This window comes from Bos grunniens, chromosome 16 (assembly GCF_055505025.1).
Source record: "Bos grunniens cultivar Pamir isolate PY7600 chromosome 16, Bosgru_T2T1.0, whole genome shotgun sequence".
Classification (NCBI taxonomy): Eukaryota; Metazoa; Chordata; class Mammalia; order Artiodactyla; family Bovidae; genus Bos; species Bos grunniens.
Genome location: NC_141180.1, coordinates 16,417,445 through 16,436,869, shown reverse-complemented (window position 1 = coordinate 16,436,869; position 19,425 = coordinate 16,417,445). Strand labels below are relative to the sequence as shown.

At 45.2% G+C, this 19,425-nt stretch overlaps 2 protein-coding genes across 33 annotated transcripts in view; one reads left to right on the top strand and one right to left on the bottom strand.

Moving 5' to 3' along the window:
- Window positions 1–6,672, top strand: part of SMG7 (SMG7 nonsense mediated mRNA decay factor) — an 86,262-nt gene extending 79,590 nt beyond the window's left edge. For all 28 annotated transcript variants that reach the window (XM_086343447.1, XM_086343443.1, XM_086343444.1 and 25 more), the window contains 5 exons: window positions 1,820–1,900; window positions 2,383–2,542; window positions 3,198–3,368; window positions 3,484–3,629; window positions 4,267–6,672. In XM_086343447.1, coding sequence (XP_086199573.1) covers window positions 1,820–1,900; window positions 2,383–2,542; window positions 3,198–3,368; window positions 3,484–3,629; window positions 4,267–4,380 — 672 coding nt within the window. In that variant the 3' untranslated portion in view covers window positions 4,381–6,672. The remainder of the gene's footprint in view (window positions 1–1,819; window positions 1,901–2,382; window positions 2,543–3,197; window positions 3,369–3,483; window positions 3,630–4,266) is intronic.
- A 1,288-nt stretch (window positions 6,673–7,960) lies between these two features.
- Window positions 7,961–19,425, bottom strand: part of NCF2 (neutrophil cytosolic factor 2) — a 46,258-nt gene continuing 34,793 nt past the window's right edge. For 2 of the 5 annotated variants that reach the window (XM_086343463.1, XM_086343462.1), the window contains 8 exons: window positions 19,126–19,267; window positions 18,837–18,905; window positions 17,574–17,649; window positions 15,569–15,594; window positions 14,984–15,138; window positions 14,763–14,874; window positions 10,534–10,711; window positions 7,961–8,268 (listed from right to left, as the gene is read on the bottom strand). In XM_086343463.1, coding sequence (XP_086199589.1) covers window positions 8,156–8,268; window positions 10,534–10,711; window positions 14,763–14,874; window positions 14,984–15,138; window positions 15,569–15,594; window positions 17,574–17,649; window positions 18,837–18,905; window positions 19,126–19,267 — 871 coding nt within the window. In that variant the 3' untranslated portion in view covers window positions 7,961–8,155. Of the gene's footprint in view, window positions 8,269–10,034; window positions 10,348–10,533; window positions 10,712–14,762; window positions 14,875–14,983; window positions 15,139–15,568; window positions 15,595–17,573; window positions 17,650–18,836; window positions 18,906–19,125; window positions 19,268–19,425 lie in introns of those variants that run through there. The other 3 variants (XM_086343465.1, XM_086343464.1, XM_086343466.1) reach the window with 2 other exon arrangements.

The following is a 19,425-nucleotide window of genomic DNA, read 5'->3' as shown; positions in this document are numbered from 1 at the left end:
AAATGTGGTAAAACTTTTCTGTCCCATAGTTTCCTCAAATCTTGTAGCTTTGTAATATATGTTATCCAGAGAGCATCCTGCAGGGCTGGGCACACACAGGATGTAATGCTGGGAAATTAACCTCCTTTTCAGGTGTCATTTCCACCTGGACCCAGGAATTTTAGGTGTCATTTAATCTTGCTTAGGAACAGTGAGATTTTTCCTCATGTATTCAAAATATGAAATGAAATAAAGTTCCAGGTGTTTTACTGAATAAAAATATTCTAGATTGATTTTACTGAACAGTAAGTGGTTCTTTTCTGTTTGGTTAACTAAGAGCCCTGATCTAAATTCAGAGCCAGATTTGTAATATGAAGAGGACTCTATTTAAAAACATGATTGGAGTACCATCAATGAGTAAGCACAGAGATAAGGTCTCAGAATTGATTAGTAGTATCTTTTAAAAATAATCTTCTGTATCCCAGTCTGCATTTCAAAGGATGCCATTATTTACATGTTTTACTGAGGTCGGGAACTGCAAGAAAGAAGTATGCTAGGAGGTTTTTTTCCCCCTCCCTGATCTTAATAAAGTGTGAAACATTTTTGAGTTCCACTTTCTTGCTGTTTCTTTCCCATAAACACAAGGTAAGAGAACGTTCACAGGACTAAAGTGCACTGATTTTAGTGTTAGAAATAAAAGCTTAATGGCTCTCCTGACAGAAACTGCCATTTCTGGCACTTGAAGTTCCCTTAAGAATTTTTCTGAGTGAGTGGCCACACAGACCTCCCATTCCCCGCCCTCCCCAAATGAGCAGAAATAAAAGATCCGCTGGACACCGAGATGGTAGTAGTGCGGTGACAGCGCCTAGAGGTCGTGGAGAGCCCAGCTACTAAACTGCTGATTCTACCTGTTTGCCTTTCTTGCTGTTTTTGTGTTTTGTTTTTTTTTTGCTGGGTGGCTTAAGGGCCTAGGGGCAGAGCGCCTTTCTGTTCACTTGTTTCCTAATCCCTTAATTCTTGTTGTGCTTACCTTCTCCGCTGGAAATGACCCTAATGATGAAACAAGGAGGGGGGTGCTTTTAGTGGGGTTTTGTCATGTTAAAAAAAAAAAACCTTAACTATAGCCCTTCCTGTATTTAACATCATTAATGATGTCATGTGTGTGACAGTGCCTTGCATGTAGCAAGTGTTTAATAAATGCTTTGTTGACCAACAGTTCAGTGATAGTGAGCATCAGAGATTCAGCTTTTTTTTTTTTTAATCAGTGAGTTTCTTAAGGACCAATAAATGTAAACTTGACTTTAGCAAGTGTTTGAATACATACCACAGATAGAGTTGCTTAGGAACCATGCTAACAAAACCAGTTGTCAAATGGATCTAAAGGCTTTTTTAAAGTCATTAATGTCCGTTTTCTAAGATTCTAGCAAGGGGGCAACAAATTAGGAAGAAAACAGTGTTTGATCAGCTCAGTGTCTTGTTTTGAGAGTATTTTAAATGCAGCTAGTGACAGGGATTCCTGAGGTTCTTACCCAGTGAATACTCAGTACTGCCAGTTTCCGGGGTCCCTGCCAGGATTTCTGTGCTTAAGTTAGAAGCACTGATCAGGAGGGTTCTGTCTGACTCACCTGTGACGACTGGCCCTTAGTGGGACCATGGTATTAATAAAAATTAATCCAAATTGAATTGATACTTTCTAAGCTTTAATTTGTACGAGAGAGGTGAATACAGATATTCTTAAATTGTGGTCTTTTATTTTGCTTGTATGGTATTTTAAAATTAGTACTAAGAAAATGGAAAGCATAATTTAACTATCTTTTGTTTTCCCTCTGGGACTATGAAGAAATCCTTACTGGAGAAGCCCTCAGAGCTCATGTCACATTCATCCTCTTTCCTGTCCCTCACCGGATTCTCCCTCAATCAGGTGCGTAAACAGTGAGGCATCCTGCTGTGGGCTAGCGTTTTCTTTTCCAGTCTATCTCAATACATCTGTTTTTCTCTTTCCTTTCTTTTCCATATATTGGTGTTTTCCAGGTATCTGATTTTACCACCTCCACCTCCCCCTCACCCCGCCCCCTGCCCCGCTTTGATTAGGGTATACTGGAGACTTTTGTAAGTTTGAATTGTTTAACTTCTCATTAATAATAAAATCTTTGGGGCTCTCTTGTTCAGCCAAGTAAATTATTCGTACTTTTTAACCTGGGCGGTTTACATAGAGCAGGATAAAGGGTGAGGGAAAGTAAAAAGCAAATGAATAAAAACAGGAAAACTGAAAGAAACATAGACAAACTTCAAAAGTTTGTCTTGCAAAGAAAGTCTTAAGATCCATCAAGCATCCACGTGCATGAACACTACATTTTCTTTCATTGGAGTGAGTCTGTTCACTTGGTGGTCATTGTCTTTCAGGAACGATACCCAAATAACAGTGTGTTCAATGAGGTATACGGGAAGAACCTGACAACCAGCTCCAAAGCAGAACTTAATCCCTCAATGGCTCCCCAGGAAACATCACTGTATTCGCTTTTTGAAGGGACTCCATGGTCTCCATCTCTTCCTGCCAGTTCAGGTATCGACTAGTCTTTACATTATAGACTTTGCATTATTAGCCGTACACTCAAAAGATAGTGTGGTTTGATAGTTTTATGTATTTGGTGGTTTTTGTCTGTTACTATGATTTTTATTGTTGTTGTCGTTTGTATTTGTTTTTAAAGTAACTTCTGAAGGAAAATGGGGTGTAAAAAAGCCTGGTGAGCTGGTTCACATAATAAATGCCATTAAAAAAAGCTGTTTTACATTCTCAGTAATGAGCACAGTTGTAAGGGAGAAAAATATGAGTTTTATCTTAAGGTTTGCAGCTGTTTTTTAGTTTTATTTGTAGATATTCATTCTTTGCAGGAAAATTCTTACGGTTAGGCAATTCTGCTCTGATAGAGAAGACCAGTATATACTTATCTGAAACAGGCACACCAAAACAGTGCATACGTTTGACAAAACTGTCTACATTTTTATTTTTAAGGTAAGGAACGTGTCTTGGACATGTACAGTAAGACAGACTAGTACATCTGGCAGGGTCCCTCTGGGGGCCTTTATTTTGCCTTTCTCCTGAAACCCTGTGGTTATTTTTAAGAGAATTTAAGTGATCAAATCTACTGGAAACTTTCATTCTTGGTATGTTTGTGAAACATCTCTATTTAATGTCCTGCGTTGCTGTTATTCAATAGATCATTCAACACCAGCCAGCCAATCTCCTCATTCCTCCAACCCAAGCAGCCTGCCAAGCTCCCCTCCAACACACAACCACAATTCTGTCCCATTCTCCAATTTTGGACCCATTGGGACTCCAGATAACAGGGATAGGAGAACTGCAGACCGGTGGAAAACTGATAAGCCAGGTGAGATCCAGTCTTCATTGCTTAGCAGAAGTGAACTAACTTACTCTGTGTCCTTCCTGGACCTTTGGCAGTGAAAGAACATCTTCTTGAATTATTCTTTTCTCTTCATTCCTAGCCATGGGTGGGTTTGGCATCGATTATCTCTCAGCAACATCATCCTCTGAGAGCAGTTGGCATCAGGCCAGCACTCCAAGTGGCTCCTGGACAGGCCATGGCCCATCCATGGAGGATTCCTCTGCTGTCCTCATGGAAAGCCTAAAGGTGAGTGGATCAGGAACAAGAACCATTCGAGATATCTCTGCTTTCAGTCACATAAATAGCTAGTCTTATTCCTAAGGCCCTTAGGATTATTTGATTCATACTATATATCTGGCAAAGTCTTAGAAGCATGGTCTGCATTATAAGATTCTTTAAAAGGATTTTTTTTTTTTTTTTTTTGAATTTTTGAATTCACTAGTGATAAACCAGTATCGTCAGGGGGACAGACATGAAGGTTTTAGTTGGATTCTAAGATTAAGAAAATTCTGACTCATCTTGAAATATTTTCTTTACTCCTTTTCTGAACAAGTAAAAGAAGGATATCTAATTTCATAAATGTTTTGCCGGCCTAAAACCTTTCTAGTCAGTGTCTGTTCTCACATGGAGCTGAGTTTTAGTAAAAAGACTTTATAGAAAACATACTTTCACCTTTTCTGGTTTAAAATGATCTTAATGAGAACTAACTAACCAGTCTTGAAGGACCTGGTCTTACAACAACTCCTTGTAATAGCTGGATTTTTTCAGGGTTTGGGGATCTTGGGACATATACACCTTTATGTTTGGCTGGGATTGAAAATCAGATCCCTTTCAGACAACCAGGCATGTGACCTCTGCTGACAAGCTCTGGGCTGTTTTTCAGTCTATCTGGTCCAGTTCCATGATGCATCCTGGACCTTCCGCTTTGGAGCAGCTGTTAATGCAGCAGAAGCAGAAACAGCAGCGGGGCCAAGGCGCCATGAACCCTCCACACTGAGGCCAGAGCGGCACCCTGGGAATGAAGGCTCCATAAACCATGGCATGCTGGGTTTGCAGGACTGACCCACGCAGTCCCCTGCAGGTGGCAGCCCTCTTTTCTGTGTCTCGCTGTTGAGAGGGTGTAAGTATTCCACCAGCCCGCTGAGTGTGCACGAAATGTCCGCAGTGCAACAAAAAGAAAAAACCATCAGGAACTCTCCGTCCCCCCGGGGCCTTCCGGAGGGGGAGAGGAACTGCTGTTTGTCTCACTCAGTTACCTGATATCACCGCCTCTCACCTTCTCCATCGTGCATGTCCCCAGCCACATGGGAAGTGAAAGCTGAGAAGGGAAGGCAGATGGGAGAAGCCAATGGGAACTTCTCAGTCCTTTTTTTTTCCTCTTTGGGGAATAAAATAGGAATCCATTAATGATTGCTTTGCTGACTGAGAATGTAGTTGAAATTACTCCTGAACATCTTTTATTATTGTTACTCTCAGTAGTAAGATATCACACTGAATTCTTCCATACACAGATGTGCTTCTTCTAGTCAGTGTGTAGCAAGGAAAAACCCCGTGCACTGCTCCTGTGAGAGGTCGGTGGTGACAGGATGGGGAAACCGACCTCTGCAGCCCGTGGAAACGGTCCATGAGGGCGAGGACGTGGCCTCTGCTTGGACTCAGAAGGTTCTGGTGGGCCCTCCTCTAGCCTGGAGACTCCAGCCGGAAATGCCCTCCACTCTGTAGGTGCTCGAGCCCCCACTGAGGATGCCGCATGGCTGGTGGTGCTGGGCTGGACTAGCCGAGGACTGCCGTAGGGCTCTAAAGGAACGTTTGTGACTCCTGTCCATCTTACGGTAGTGTCGCAGGCAGTCCCACAGCAGGCAGGCTAGTCCATTCATGGCCTGACACAGTTTAATAGGTAGAAGCTTTCAGTGTGGTTACTTTTTGTTTGGTTGGTTTTTGTGCCCCCATCCTACTTACCACCCACCTCCTCCTGTCCCTACCTCCACCCCCTTTCTACCCTGTGCTGTGTGCTGTAATCGTTTTTATTCCTAATGTGTACAACATCTCGCCAACAAGCAACAGCATGGGGGCCAGCAGTTGGGGCCCAAAAGACAGTCTGAAGAGGAAGGAAGTGGCGGCGTGCGCATGGCCCACTGAGCAGCCAGGCCCCTGCCCGGCTGTGGTCTCCCAGCCTCCACTTTCAGAGTGAAATTCAAGGCGACACAGACACATGTGCATCAGGCACAGAAGGAAAACACAACGGAGTCCATTCTGGAAAAGGCGGAAGAAAGGAAAAGAAACTTTTTATCTGATATTTATTAGAAGGAAAGAGGACTGAAGATTTTTCTTGTGTAGAAACAGAAGGACAGCATTTCTGATAGTCATTTCCTGGCAAAGTAATATTTTAAGGGGAAATTATGGAAACAATCTAAATGTCCAGTTGCTGTGCTAGTGTAGGGTTTGTTTTCTGGGAGGGCTCTCCTTCGCGCGCGCGCTCGTGTGTGTGTGAGTGTTTGTGTGTGTGCACACTGGCCCGTCTGCTCCCTGGAGGGGAGGGGCGGTGCGTGTGAGTGTGTGGAGCTAGCGTGGGACTCAAGAGCTGGAAAACAGCTACAGAGCAAAGCACATCCAGGAGCCCCGGTCGTCACTGGAGTCTGGGCAACCCCAGCAATGAAAGGGGGTGAGATTCATGCTCATTGCTCTTCCGAGAGAGTGGTTGGAGTCCGAATGCTTACATCATTGCTCTTTTAGTTTGACACGGTGTTTGGGGTTTTTTGTTTTTTTTTTTTTGAAAGGTCTGAAAGGGTGCAGTCCCCCACCCAATGGCAATATGAAACCCTTTGTGCTTCTCTCCAGCCCCTCCTCCGTGACCACCGTCCTCCCATCCCCTCCCTCCCGAGCCTCCTTCCCTGCTGCCTTTACCCACTTTGTGTGTTTGAGCTCTGCATTCAGGCAGCTGCAACATTCCAGTGTTTGAACTGTCACCAACTCTTGCACCCTCGACACGCCCACCAGGTTCGCCGTCTCGCTCCCGCAGTGCCCACGTCCCGTCTGCAGCCCCATTTCTGCATGAGAATTTGGTGTTTGGAATGTTTTTTGACTCTTGGGGCGGGGTTCCTCGCCTTATCATCCTCAGTGTGGAGTAATGAGGAGGGAAAGGAGAATCTTCATCAGAAACTGGTTCTGTGTAGCAAACTTTCTTTTGTGTTTCTTTTTGTTTTTGTTTATTTGTTTTGGTCTGTCTGTGCAAGACCTGCAGCTGCTGAAATCAGCTTTGCCTTTAATTAAACCATGTTCTCTCCAACCAGATCTGTGTAGAGACTGTTCTTTCCTATCCTGAAAGAAAATCCAACTTAACAAATTTAAACTACTCACAAGTCATCTAGGGGAATGAAAGAAGGTCAAAAATCGAATATGCTTCAGGGTTATTTTTGTTTTTAGTAATATTTCAAACCGATGTGCAGGATTACAAAAAGGGATGGGTTCTAATAAAGAGTGGCTTGTGCAAAGGCATTAACAACTCAGCATTTTTATCCTTACTATCACCCTTAATAAGGCAGCTCAGAGACCGTGTATCCTACTGGCCCAGTAAAGTCAACTCAGTGTGATGAGCAGCAACAGTATTTGGCGTTCTCTGCTCTGGGGTTGTCTTTCTTCAAGTTGTGTCCCCTGATTTCCAGCGGTGGCCTGCTGGCCTTCACTGTGTGCGTGAGCCAACACTGCACCTCACCTGTGTGTGCACAGCCACCAGCTGCATTTTCACACTGATGTTGATTCAGTCCACGGTTTGTCTCCTAAATGTGCTTTTCATAAGCACCTACACACTTGAAAAATTGTTAACAGAATATTCCGCAAGAGGAAGGGGAATTAAGGCCAGGCCTTTGGAATTTATGGAAACTCACCCAAGTTAATCCTGAGAAGCAGATGTAGAGGGACAGCACTAAGCGCCTGGCTTCCTGAGCGCGGCCGCTTTTCACCCAAGTGTCAGTGCGTGGACTCGCCATTGAGCTCTGTAACAGGTGCCCTCCATGAGAAGAAACCAAGGGGCTTTTCACCCAAGTGTCAGTGCGTGGGCTCTCCATTGAGCTCTGTAACAGGTGCCTTCCGTGAAAAGAAACTAAGGGATGTAGTTCCAGTATTTTAATTTTCTGTGAAATTAAAAGCTATATTCCAGGGGAACATAACTCAGTCTAGGTTCTGTTTAAGCAGCGAGACTTTCAGTCCCCAAAATGTTAGTTTCGTGTGTGCAGGCGTGCATGCTCACATCTTCTGAACTACCTGTAAAGTTACCTCAGTCCCTGGGAGTTTGCGATAGTAACGGTGTAGGAGTGGGGATACTTATACTCAGGTCTTGGGCCTGCACTCTGGGTATCTTGTTTTTGTACATTTTTTATTGAGTCATCACACGTATAGAGAGAAGTGTACCAATAGTAAGTATACAGCTCGGTGAATTTTCACAAACCGAACACACCTGGGTAGCCAGCATTCCAAGCAAGAAACAGATTTTCTGCAGCCTAGAAGACCCCCCTCTTCCAGACATTTCCGACCACCACCCCTCCCTGTCTTCAAGGTAATCATTGTAAGTTCTCACGTCATTGTCTAATAGGTTAAGTTTTAATGGAAGAGTTAAATGAATTAATATTTATTTCATGAATACTTGATGATGGATTAATACTTTAATGGATGAATTAATAATTCCAGAGGTGTCTCTCAAATGTATAGCAGAGGCATGCCAAACCTTGTAAGCAATAGTACTTCCTTTTCTTCAACGTTGTAGGTTGTGAAACATCCTAGACTCTTCCGGGCGTGCTTTCCAAGTCTGTAGTTGGATGTTGTTCAACAAAAGCTTTGGGGAAAATGCCAACCTTCCCTTTGCACTCCCCTTCCAGCCATTCTTCATTCACTGATAAAAGGAAAAGTATACGTTGACTTCTGCAATGAGGATAGGAGAAGTCCCTCACCCACGTAGTCCACACAGAACTGGGTCGCTCTGTCTTCACCCCCAGTTGTGCCAACAGGGAAAAGTCAACATTGGAAAAGTGATTGGTAAGAGCAAACATAGGCGCTATCTCATGATTGGTTTCTGTTTTAGACACAGAGAAGTAAAATGCAGAAAAATGAGAGTCTTCAAAAAGTTACAAAGTGAAAGAAATTAAACAATGAATCCTTATGTATGAGGTGGTTTGTTTTTTTTTTAACATAGAGTTTTAGCTTTGTTGGGAACCTTTGTTTTGATTACAGGACAGGGATATGCCATTGGTTAAATAGATAAATAATGATTGTTCACTAGTGAATGATCAAAGAATTGAGAGTTGGAGCTAATGACGGGTTCAGTCCGTGTTTATAAAATACAAGAGTTTTCATAGCACCTATTTTGAGACTTTAATAAAGTATGTGCATAGACTTCATAACTCAGTTATAGATAATATTCCCATTTTAAGTTTTCTGTGGTTAAAAGCTACATTCCAGGGGAACGTAACTCAGTCTACGTTCTGAGAAGACACAAGAGATTAATAGCTTGTTCGGGGTCATTTCTGCCACTAAATATCAGACACCTTAGGTAGCTGTGACCTATTCTAGAGCCTATCCAACAGACCATAGAAGCTGTTTAGATCAGAGGCTCATCTTTGGATGTAACATGTCTCCATCAGATATTATAGCAACACCATGTGGTACTTGGATCCTGTCCCCAGAAACTGTCCATTAGTGTGGAGTGTGGCTGGGCATCCGAGTTCACCCAAGGGAATTCCAATTGCAAACTCTTGTCTTGATTCTTTCTTCTATGATACGAGTATCAGCATTTGTTGTGCTGGATCCTGGGAGCTTGTTAGAAATGCCAAATCTCAGGTCCCACCCCAAACTTGATTCGGAATCCATTTTAACAAGTTCCCCAGAGGGTTCACATTTAAAATTTGAGAAACTTTTGGAATAAAACCATCTCATAACTTGAATACAACTGAACTCAACCCCTCGGCCCTATACAATGTTTATGCTGAATTCTATTTCCCTATGTGTTACGAAAGTTTCAAAATCTTACATAGATACTTCCTGAATTAAACCAACTTAAACTTCTATACAAATCCCAGTAAAGAGTATACCACCTTCTCTCCATATCTACTCAGAAGACTTTTCAGAGCATTTGTTCATCTTCATCTCATCCCCACCCCTGAAAAACAAATTTCGCCAGTTGCTTGGTACTGACACTTAAAAAATGGCTTGGGGAGTTAAATCCAACTCTCATAACTGAGTTTCCATTCTCCCTTTTAGAATATACGCACCATCCATGCACCCTGTTTGTTTTTCACTTCTTATATTGTTGCTGCAGTCTGGTATACTCACTCTTCACCCCCACTAACTTGAAAATCTCCCGCTTATTTCTTAATCTGTTAATTTTCTGTTACAATTGATAATGGTGTTCTGTCTTCACTGTTTTGCATTGCTAACGTACAGGATTTCGGCCATGTGAATGAAACTTTTGATATGACTCTTGTTACCAGGTAAAGAAAGAAGAGTGTCAAACCATGAGTTATTAATAGAATGCTGCTTCTCAGTATGGTCAGTAGATCAGCATCGCCTGGAAGCTGGTTAAAAATGCAGATTAGCGGGCCCCACCCCAGACCTGAATCAGAATCTTTAACAAATTACAAAAGATGCATGAGCATACTTAAGTTTGAGAAGCAGTAAATTAGGACCCTCCACTTATTTTAATTTTTACTGTTTTTGATTTATAACAACCTGGGAAGTAGCAGAGAGCACGATTCTGAATAGTTGTTTTTAAGGCAAAATGTATGCCCTTCTTCCCTCATCTTCAAAAAGTACATCAATTCGAAGACCTGTAGTTTGCAAAACATCACTATCACGTGGCTCGGTGCAGACACACAGTGGTTGAAGCCCTCTTCAAATCCATTAACTCCAGTGTGAGAACCCGTGGCTTCCAAAACAGTCTTTAATGTGTGACTCAAGTCTGCCATTGGTTGCTTCCCTGCCCAGGAGAGCAACAGATGGAAAGGTGAACACACTCAGTTTTGTTCCCTCCCACTAAGAACTGGGAAGGAAATTGAAACCATTGGCTAAAGTTTGCGGCTGATTGATGTTTTCTTCTCTCTGTACTTGTATTTATTGCTGCTAACGTGTGCATTCGTTTCTGCACTCCAGGAGTAGCACTTACCCGTTGATATCACCAGGATTACGTCCCCTTCCAGGAACTCCAGGTCTTCTGGCTGGGTAGCCTCGTAACTGAAGAGAGCAACCACTTTGCTCCCTTCCTTAAGCTCAGGTTCTGTTGTCTGGTTATTAGCATCAGATTTTTTGCTTTCTTCGGGTTCATCTGGAAAGCCCTGGTCACCCTGAAATAGTAAAGGGCCTATTAGTTTTCCTAACTTCCTGCCATGAACATTGAACATCACTGAAGGAATCAATCAGCAAAATGTCAATGTAGCACCTGGGATATAAACTCAAAGCCAAGTTTGTGATCAGTGCCAAACATAGACCTGGTGTATACTTTATGAACACTGGATGGGTGGACACAGGACCGTAGATCGTCTTAAAATCCTACTGAAACATGTTAATCGCAAAAAGGGTAGGTATAACTGGTAATTTTTCTTAGATGGAGAGACAGATTGAATCACAAGTAAGTAAAGGAACCCAAAGTCAAACCTAACTCCCAAATCCAACACCCTTTCCCCAGTACCCATAACACTGGGCACCTTGTTACAGAAAGGCAAACTTGTCTGCACCATCCCAAATTAATCAGGAACTCCCTGTGGGAGTTAACAATCATTAACAAAACAACAAAAAATAATTTAAAACAACAAAATCAACGTTTGCAGTGAAGTAATGCTGAAGCTGAAGCTCCAATACTTGGGCCACCAGATATGACCAGCTGACTGATTGGGAAAGACCCTGATGCTGGGAAAGATTGAAGGCAACAGGAGAAGGGGGCAGCAGAGGATGAGATGCGTAGATAGCAGCACCAATTCGATGAACATGAATCTGAGCAAACTCCAGGAGATGGGAAAGGATAGGGAAGCCTGGCATGCTGCAGTCCATGGGGTCACAGAGTCGAACACAACTGAACAACAAATTCACATTTAGAACTGAACTAAAAAAAAAGAACTGAACTAATAGGAATCCTTTCAAGACAGAACTGAAGGGATTAGTCCAAAAACAGATTATTGGAAAACCTGGAGTGACCTTTCACACTTTGAAGGGACACTTTGCGTGGACACCCACTCGCCCCTGGGTCCTAGGCCTTCCAGCCAGGCCAGCTCAGCTGTGGCTGACGCTGCAGCCCCGTGAACCGCACACGCCAGGGCTCCGTGGCTGTCACCAACTCCCAGAGTCCACCCAAACCCTTCCATCGAGTCGGTGGTGCCATCCAGCCATTGCATCCTCTGTCTTCCCCTTCTCCTGCCCTCAGTCTTTCTTTTCAAATGAGTCAGCTCTTCACATCAGGTGGCCAAAGTATTGGAGTTTCAGCTTCAACATCAGTTCCTCCAATTGAACACCCAAGACTGATCTCTTTTAGGATGGACTGGTTGGATCTCCTTGCAGTCCAAGGGACTCTCAAGAGTCTTTTCCAGCACCACAGTTCAAAAGCATCAATTCTTCGGCACTCAGCTTTCTTTATAGTCCAATTCATATCCATACACGACCACTGGAAAAACCATAGCCTTGACTAGACGGACCTTGGTTGGTGCCAGAGGTCTCAGATCCAGTGGCTGCACTTCCTGAAACGATTTTCTGAACTCTAACCCCTAAGTTTACTTTGTGGGGTTTACTACAGGGCCTTCCTCCAGACCTATCCTCTTTAGTTCTTCCCCTCCCATTTTTTTTTCCCCCATCAAACATTTGTCTTTGATTTGAATGCAAAGGAGACACTTCCCTAACTGAGCAGTAACCACTACCCAGCTGTGGGGATGAGGGTTTGGAGGAAGGACTCGCTGGGCCCATGGCCTACATGTCTGGAATAGCTTTCCTGCTGTGGTCATTTCTATGGTCTCAAAAGTCCACTTGTGGCTGAAAACTAGTAGCTGACCAAGGATTCCCTTAGGAGCTATTCAATTTTATACCCCCTAGGCAGATAAAACTGCAGATGCCACTGTTGACAAAGGCTAAAGCAGGAAGCAGGTGAGAAGAGGAACTGAAGTGTCAACGGGACCCCACTCGAGAGCTTTGGGCAGTGGGAACTGCAGGCTCATGGTCTCTGTGTCAGGACTCCCCAGCCGCCCGATTGTGGGTCGGGAGCTGTTTACTCAGAGGAAGCCCACCAGCCAGCCTAGCTGATTTCTCTGCCTCGCTCATATGCCCTTTAAATTACCAATCCAGAGCAAGACCTCACTTATCTTCTTCCCTGCTCACAATATCAACCTAGCACAGCAGTGTCCAAGACTACCTCTCTCTGGTCCTGTGGTTTTTCCAACACTTTTCCCACCGCTGTCCCTGCCCAACAACACTGAGCCCCTTTTCCCACTGTGCTGATTCTTGTGGTCTGCCCTCCTGTTTTTTCCATCTATATAATACATCCATCCTAACCTCCTCCACCTTGCTAATTACTACGCACCATTTTCAGGATAAGCTTCAAGACAATTTCAGTCTCTAGGAAGACTTGTCCCACTTCCCTCCAGCATTTTTGGGTGAGATACCCTCCCGATGTTATGTAAATGCTTACATAACAGAGTAAAGCACTTGTGTGTCTCCATCAGTTTACTTCACACACGCTTTGTAGTCATCTGCTTGCTCTTCTCCTCATGAAAAAAGGCCTGTGTCTTACTAGTTTTTATATCTCCAGTACCTATCTAGAGACATGTGCCCAGCAAATGTTTGTTGAAGAATTAATGTCATTAGATAAACGCTGGAAACAACCCAAATGCACACCAACAGCTGAATGAATAAGCCAGTTGTGGTAACCATACAATGGAATACCATTCAGCATTCAAAAGAAATGGACTATTAATATATATACTGTACCATCCACTTATTTGAAATGACATAAAAGACAAAAAACTTTGTTGACAGAAAGCAGATGGATGATTTTCAAGGACCATTGTTGGGAGGGAAAATGAACATCTACAGCAAAAAGAAATGGCAACGTTTCCTAGGGAGACTAAGGGACAAAGCCAAAGAGTACTAACGTGTAGCTGCTACTTCTAGCCTTGAACTTTGCTCCTGACTCCCTCATTCTTACTGGAAAGTCAGTTTAGCTCTTCTAGACCCCAGGGCCTATGGATAACCTGCCCTTTTACTGTCAGTACACTGAGGTGTTCAAGAGCAGCAGTTCCCAGCCTTTTTTGGCACCAGGGACTGGTGTCATGGAAGTGACGGTTTTAACACAGACCTGGAGTTGGGTAAGGTGGGGCTGGTTTTGGGATGATCATCGTAAGGGGCACACAGCCTAGTTCCTTCACAGGCACAGTTTGCAGTGGGGTTCGAGCTTCTACGAGAATCTAATGCCGTCGCTCATCTGACAGGAGGTAGAGCTCAGGTGGGCTTCCCTGATGGCTCAGCTGGTAAAGAATCTGCCCCCAATGCGGGAGACCTGGGTTCGACCCCTGAGTTGGGAAGATTCCCCTGGAGAAGATCCCACTCCAGCATTCTGGCCTGAAGAATTCCATGGACTGTAGAGTCCATGGGGTCGCAACAAGTTGGACATGACTGAGCGACTTTCCCTGTCACTTTCAGAGCTCAAGTAGTAATGTAAGTGATGGGGAACATCTGTAAACACAGATGAAGCTTCACTTGCTGATGGGCCTCTCACCTCCTGCTGTGCAGCCTGACTCCTAACAGCGGATGGGAGCCCTGTTCAAGAGTATAGGCAGGCTCTGAGTAATGTTTGTCAGGTGGACCTCGCTTTGCCTTGTTACCTACATTATAAAACAGGATAACAATACGTACCTCACAGAGTTATGCAAGTTGTAAGAATTAATACACAGAGTGCCCTTAGCACAGTGTCCGGTACACAGAAAGTTCTCAGTAGGTGTTTGCTGTTAGTGGAAGGTGGTTATCCAAGTCGTCTTCATGAAAGAAACACTCGCTATTTTTTTTTTTTCACTCCCAAATGTCCTTCCCCATGGAAACTTAAGGTGAAGAATGGCTGTGAACTCAGCCTCAAGCTGCGACTTCATTCTAACCTTGCTTGATCGAGCCTGAACCTTAGGTGTGGCCGCAGATGGAAGGGACCTGAAGCTTTCTGTGGGCTCCTGGGCCTGCTCCGCTCTTGTGGGAAAACCTCTCTCGGCTGCACCTCGGGTGAGGATGCCAGAGCTGCAGCTTGTTACCTGCCATGTTCCCAACACTACACCTAGGGCTAGGCTCCCAGCAGGCCCTGGGTGAATGCTCAAGTGTTGTGGAGGAAGTGGCCTGTTAGAAATCCAGCCTTACAGGCCCTTGGGCACTCACCACGGTGTTCTCACACCACAGCGTCAGGCAGTAGTTTTTCACTTGGGCCCAGGCATCCTTCATGCTGAATTCTGAAAGGGGCACCAGCTCATTGCTGTCCTGACGACGGTAGCTGGGTAGAGGTAATGAGGAAGAAGCAAGTCAGAACAGCAGGGCGGGCCCATCCTCTGGCCCACAGCGGGCTCCCGGCTGTACCCTCCGTCTCCCTATGTGCAGCTCACCTCAGCTTAGTGTGTTTCGGCAGGAGATCCAGCTTCTTAGCCACCATGTCCCGGACCTGGCTGTAGGGGAGCCTGAACTGAGTCTCCATGACCACCGTGTACTTGTAATGCACCTTGAGTGTGTAGGACTTGGGGACACTGAGCTTGATTTCCTGCTGGGAGAGCCAGCAGAAGGAATCTGTGAGTGCCTGAGGCTTCCTCTGAGCAACATACTGGATCCCAGGGAGTAAGTACCCACCATGGTGGGGAAAAGCTCAGAAGTGCCTGGTTTCACACTAACGTGAGAAGGCCTTCAGAGTCCTGTCCTCCAGCTCAACTCATGCTTGGATGAAAATTTCTATGGGTGATACCTGGCCCACCAGCCATGGGCCAGCAGGCAGTGTGTGCATGGAAGAGGGGGAGATTGTCAAATGCGGTGGGGGAGAGGGGTCCCTGGTCCCTGTATGTACGGTAACAACTCTTCTACCCCTTCCCTTGGGGCTCTTTCTACAATCCAAGGACACCACCCGTGGAAATGGTTAGGTGGGCAACCTAAGCTCTTTCTTGCTCTACCACTTGAAATAGTACAAGGAAAAAAAAGATTACCTTGGGCTCTTCTTTTCCTTTCTGACCTAAATGGAGAAGGTGAGAGTAAAACAAAGGAAGATGATGAATGAACACTCTCAGCCCCTGCCATACACAAGACAAAACCGCTTAGAACCAGGCGCCCAACTTCATACGCTTTAACCTGTGGGGTGATTATTAACCTTAATAAACTGTGGGGGAAATCATTGGGTAGATGTGAAGGGCAAAGCCATGAACACAAAATGAACCTGGTCTCTGCTTCTAGGGAGCATATAGGTAATTCACAAAGGACCATCACATCTTCACCAGCCCATGCGGTTAGGGAGGGATCCCAAAGGAGTGTTAATAGTAGTGCTGCTGGTGTAGTGGTATCATGCAAGATTCCCAAAGGTCAGTTAAAGCAGTGGGCTCCATCGAAACAAATTCAGGGAGTGTGAGATGAGCCAGGGGCCACAAGAAGAAATAACTGCGTATTTTTAATTTGTCCTTTATCTTTTGTATGTTTTCTAATGTATAAAATATATTAATATAGCAGTACATGTATAATTTATGGGGTTTCCCCAGTGGTTCAGATGGTAAAGAATCTGCCTGCAATGTAGGAGACCTAGGTTCAATCTTATGGTTGGGATTGGTTCCCAACCCAAGAAGGGAATGGCTACCCACTCCAGTATTCTTGCCTGGAGAATCCCATGAACAGAGGAACCTGGTGGGCTACAGTCTATAGGATTGCAAAGAGTCAAAGATGACTGAGTGACTAAACACATATAATTTATATAAGAAAAGTATGTATAAAGATATTCACCATGGAAACAGCAGTGCATAATCAAAAAAGACCACTGATCTCAAACCCAGCTGATCATTAGAATCACTTGGGATTTTTTTTTTTTTTTTCCCTAGAAAAACAGGTTTCTAAACCTGATTCCAGTCCTAAAAAATCAGAATCAAAGGCCTTTGATTCTACATTCTTAAAATCTTCCTAGGTTAATATGTGATCCTTGATGGGCCCCTAGACAGAAAATATAAATTCAAGAAAGCTGTCAAGGACATTGGGGGATAATAGAAATTTGAATATGAATTATATAATCTATATTATATAATAATATATAATATATTAACACTATCCTAGATACAACAATTATATTGTGCTTGTGCAGAAAAGCATCCTTGTTCTTAGGATTCAGATGCTGAAGTGCAGGGTGAAGTGTCATGAGTCTGTAACTTAGTTTCAAGTGGTTCAGCAACTAGAAAAAAAAATTACATTAACAAGAGGAACAGCCCAAGTACATGGTGCAAAATGTTAACAATTACTGAATTTAAGTGAAAGATATTCTTGTGTTCATGTTGTACCATACGTTGAACCTTTCTGTAGGTTTGATATTTTCAAAGTAAAAATAGGGGTGGGGAGCATCCCAAGTGATTCTGATGATCAGGTGGGCATGACAGTCATTGATCTAGGATCTGGACAAACCACCTATTCAATGCATCTCTACCAAGCACTTACTCAGGATCTGCTTAACCCGCATTAGTGACCAAAAGTCCATGACTTCCCGGGGCAGCCGTCTCCACATGTCAGGAGAGTCTCCCTTTCATGTCTGCCCCGTGGTCCTTTGTCCATCCTCCAGGGCTCTGCAGTTTCTTTTCTAGATAGAGCTCCTCAGTCGTTTGAAAAGAACCACTCCACCCCGCTCTGAAGTCAACAGGTTCGATTAGTTGAACCTTTCCTCCTGGGATAAGGTCCCACGACTTAATGACTGATTGAGTTGGGATGCTCACAGCCTGCCAGAAAGCAGCTGCCTTTACCCAAGCTCCATGCATGTTCTGGAGCAGGCAGGTAGGAAGGACTTCTGTTTTCCTGTGTTTGGGGTGGGTGAGTGACACAGGAGATGGGGTGCTCTCGGGCCCCATGATCATAAGCTGGGAGAACAAGAAACCAGATTCTGTCAGGCTGGGAGAGCAACCCTCCGTGGGAAGGCAGCCTGGAGCACTCCTGCACCCAATCCCGGGATGGTCCTCCAGAGACACTAACCTGGTGACAACTGGGGTCTTCCAGGAGCGCTGGAACTCGGGGGAGCTGGGATATCAGACTCCAGGGAGGTTTCTTCCTGGAGGGGACAGGAAGAGAGGGTGAGAACCTCCATGCAGACACAGTTCTTAGGCAGGGATAGGAGTCGGGGAGACCCTGCAGACCACCATGGAAGGGAGCCAGATGCAAACAACTTCCTAAAAGTTGGAGTGGTGATGACATTTAGTGGAGACTAAGGGCTGGGAATGATTGAAGGCAGGAGGAGAAGGGGACAACAGAGGATGAAATGGTTGGATGGCATCACCGACTCAATGCATATGAGTTTGAGTAAACTCCAGGAGTTCATGATGGACAGGGAAGCCTGGCATACCACAGTCCATAGGGTTGCAAAGAGTCAGACGTGACTGAGCAACTGAACTGAACTGAAGGAAAGTATTGATTCAATGGGAAGCAGAGTGGGTCTGGTGAAAATAATCACAGTAGAAATAATAATGAGAAAATAAGAATTCTAACCCTCCAGCTACAAAGCCCTTGCTGCCTAATCACCCCAATTACCACACTGGAAACCCATTGGGGGCAGGGTAGGACCCTTGTCTAAGCTCACTCTCTCACTCTACACCTTGCCCCTTCAAAAGAAACGTGCCACTTCTCATCTACATGGCATTTAGAACTTTTCCAGTCATCTGGACATCGTGACTCTGACCAGGGACGGCCAACACCACAGAGGACAACTGGTCGCACAGTCTAGAGAGAGACAGGATCCATTGCCATCAGGCATCTGCACAGATCCAACAAAGACCACTCCCCAGGCCTGGCAGAAGGGCAGGTCATCGAGATGGGGGTGGGGGTGGGGGTGGCAGCAGCATCAGAAGCAGTGGCTGGCAAGGTCTGCTCTGATTCAGTGCTCTAAAGCAGATTTCCTTTGGTGAATGGATTTCACCAGCCAGCACGTTGACTCGTCTTCCTGGTGAAGAAGACATCTGGGAAGACCTAAGTCATCACATGCTGTAGCTGTGGTCAAGTCACCCCTGACCAGGAGGAATCACAGAGCTGGGGGCCCAATAGGACCTGCTGATGCCTCCACTCAGCACATCTGGGTTTTTTCTATCATCCCTAGGTTCAGCTCTGAGCGGCTGGTACCAACTCAAGGTGGGCTCAGGACTAATGAGTTCTCAGGGCCTCTTCCTCTCTGCTCCCCTCCATGGTCTGTCGGTGGCAGGGTTCAGGGGTGGGAAGGGAACGGGTCAGCCCTTGGCATTACGTTACCTGGGGCTGCTGCTGAGGATGGATCCGCAGCTCAACTGGTTCAAGGTAGTTGCAGGGAACAAGCCCCTTCTGCAGTGCAGCATCGTGGAGCCAGAAAGTGGGAAACAAAGATGCACTCGTCAGTAGCCACAGGGCAGGACACCCGGAGACGGGGGAGGGGTGGGGGGACAGGTGAAAGAGGGGGCAGCTGGCCTGCATGTAAGGCAGCAGACGCTGCTCCTCAAAAAGCTTGCCATGTGCTGCCAGGATCCTGTGCCATTAACCCACCCACCCCCCATCCTCTGAATACCTGCCCGTTGAACATGACCGTAGCCCAGTTATCATTGCCCTTCTTCAAGACAAAGACGATGTTCCCTGGCATGACCTGCAGCTCCTCTGGTGTCTCAGGCACAAACCCAAACAACACTCGGTGGGCTTCCCCTTCCAGGGCCCTGCGGGATGGGGGTGGGGAGAAGAGGAGGGGTAGACACAAGATACGAGATCCCATCCACCATCTAGCCTGGACCACATCTGCTCCCTTGATGCTGTGGGTCAGCAACTATGGACCCGGAGCTGGGAGCCTCACTCCCACCTCTAACTGCCCAGGTGA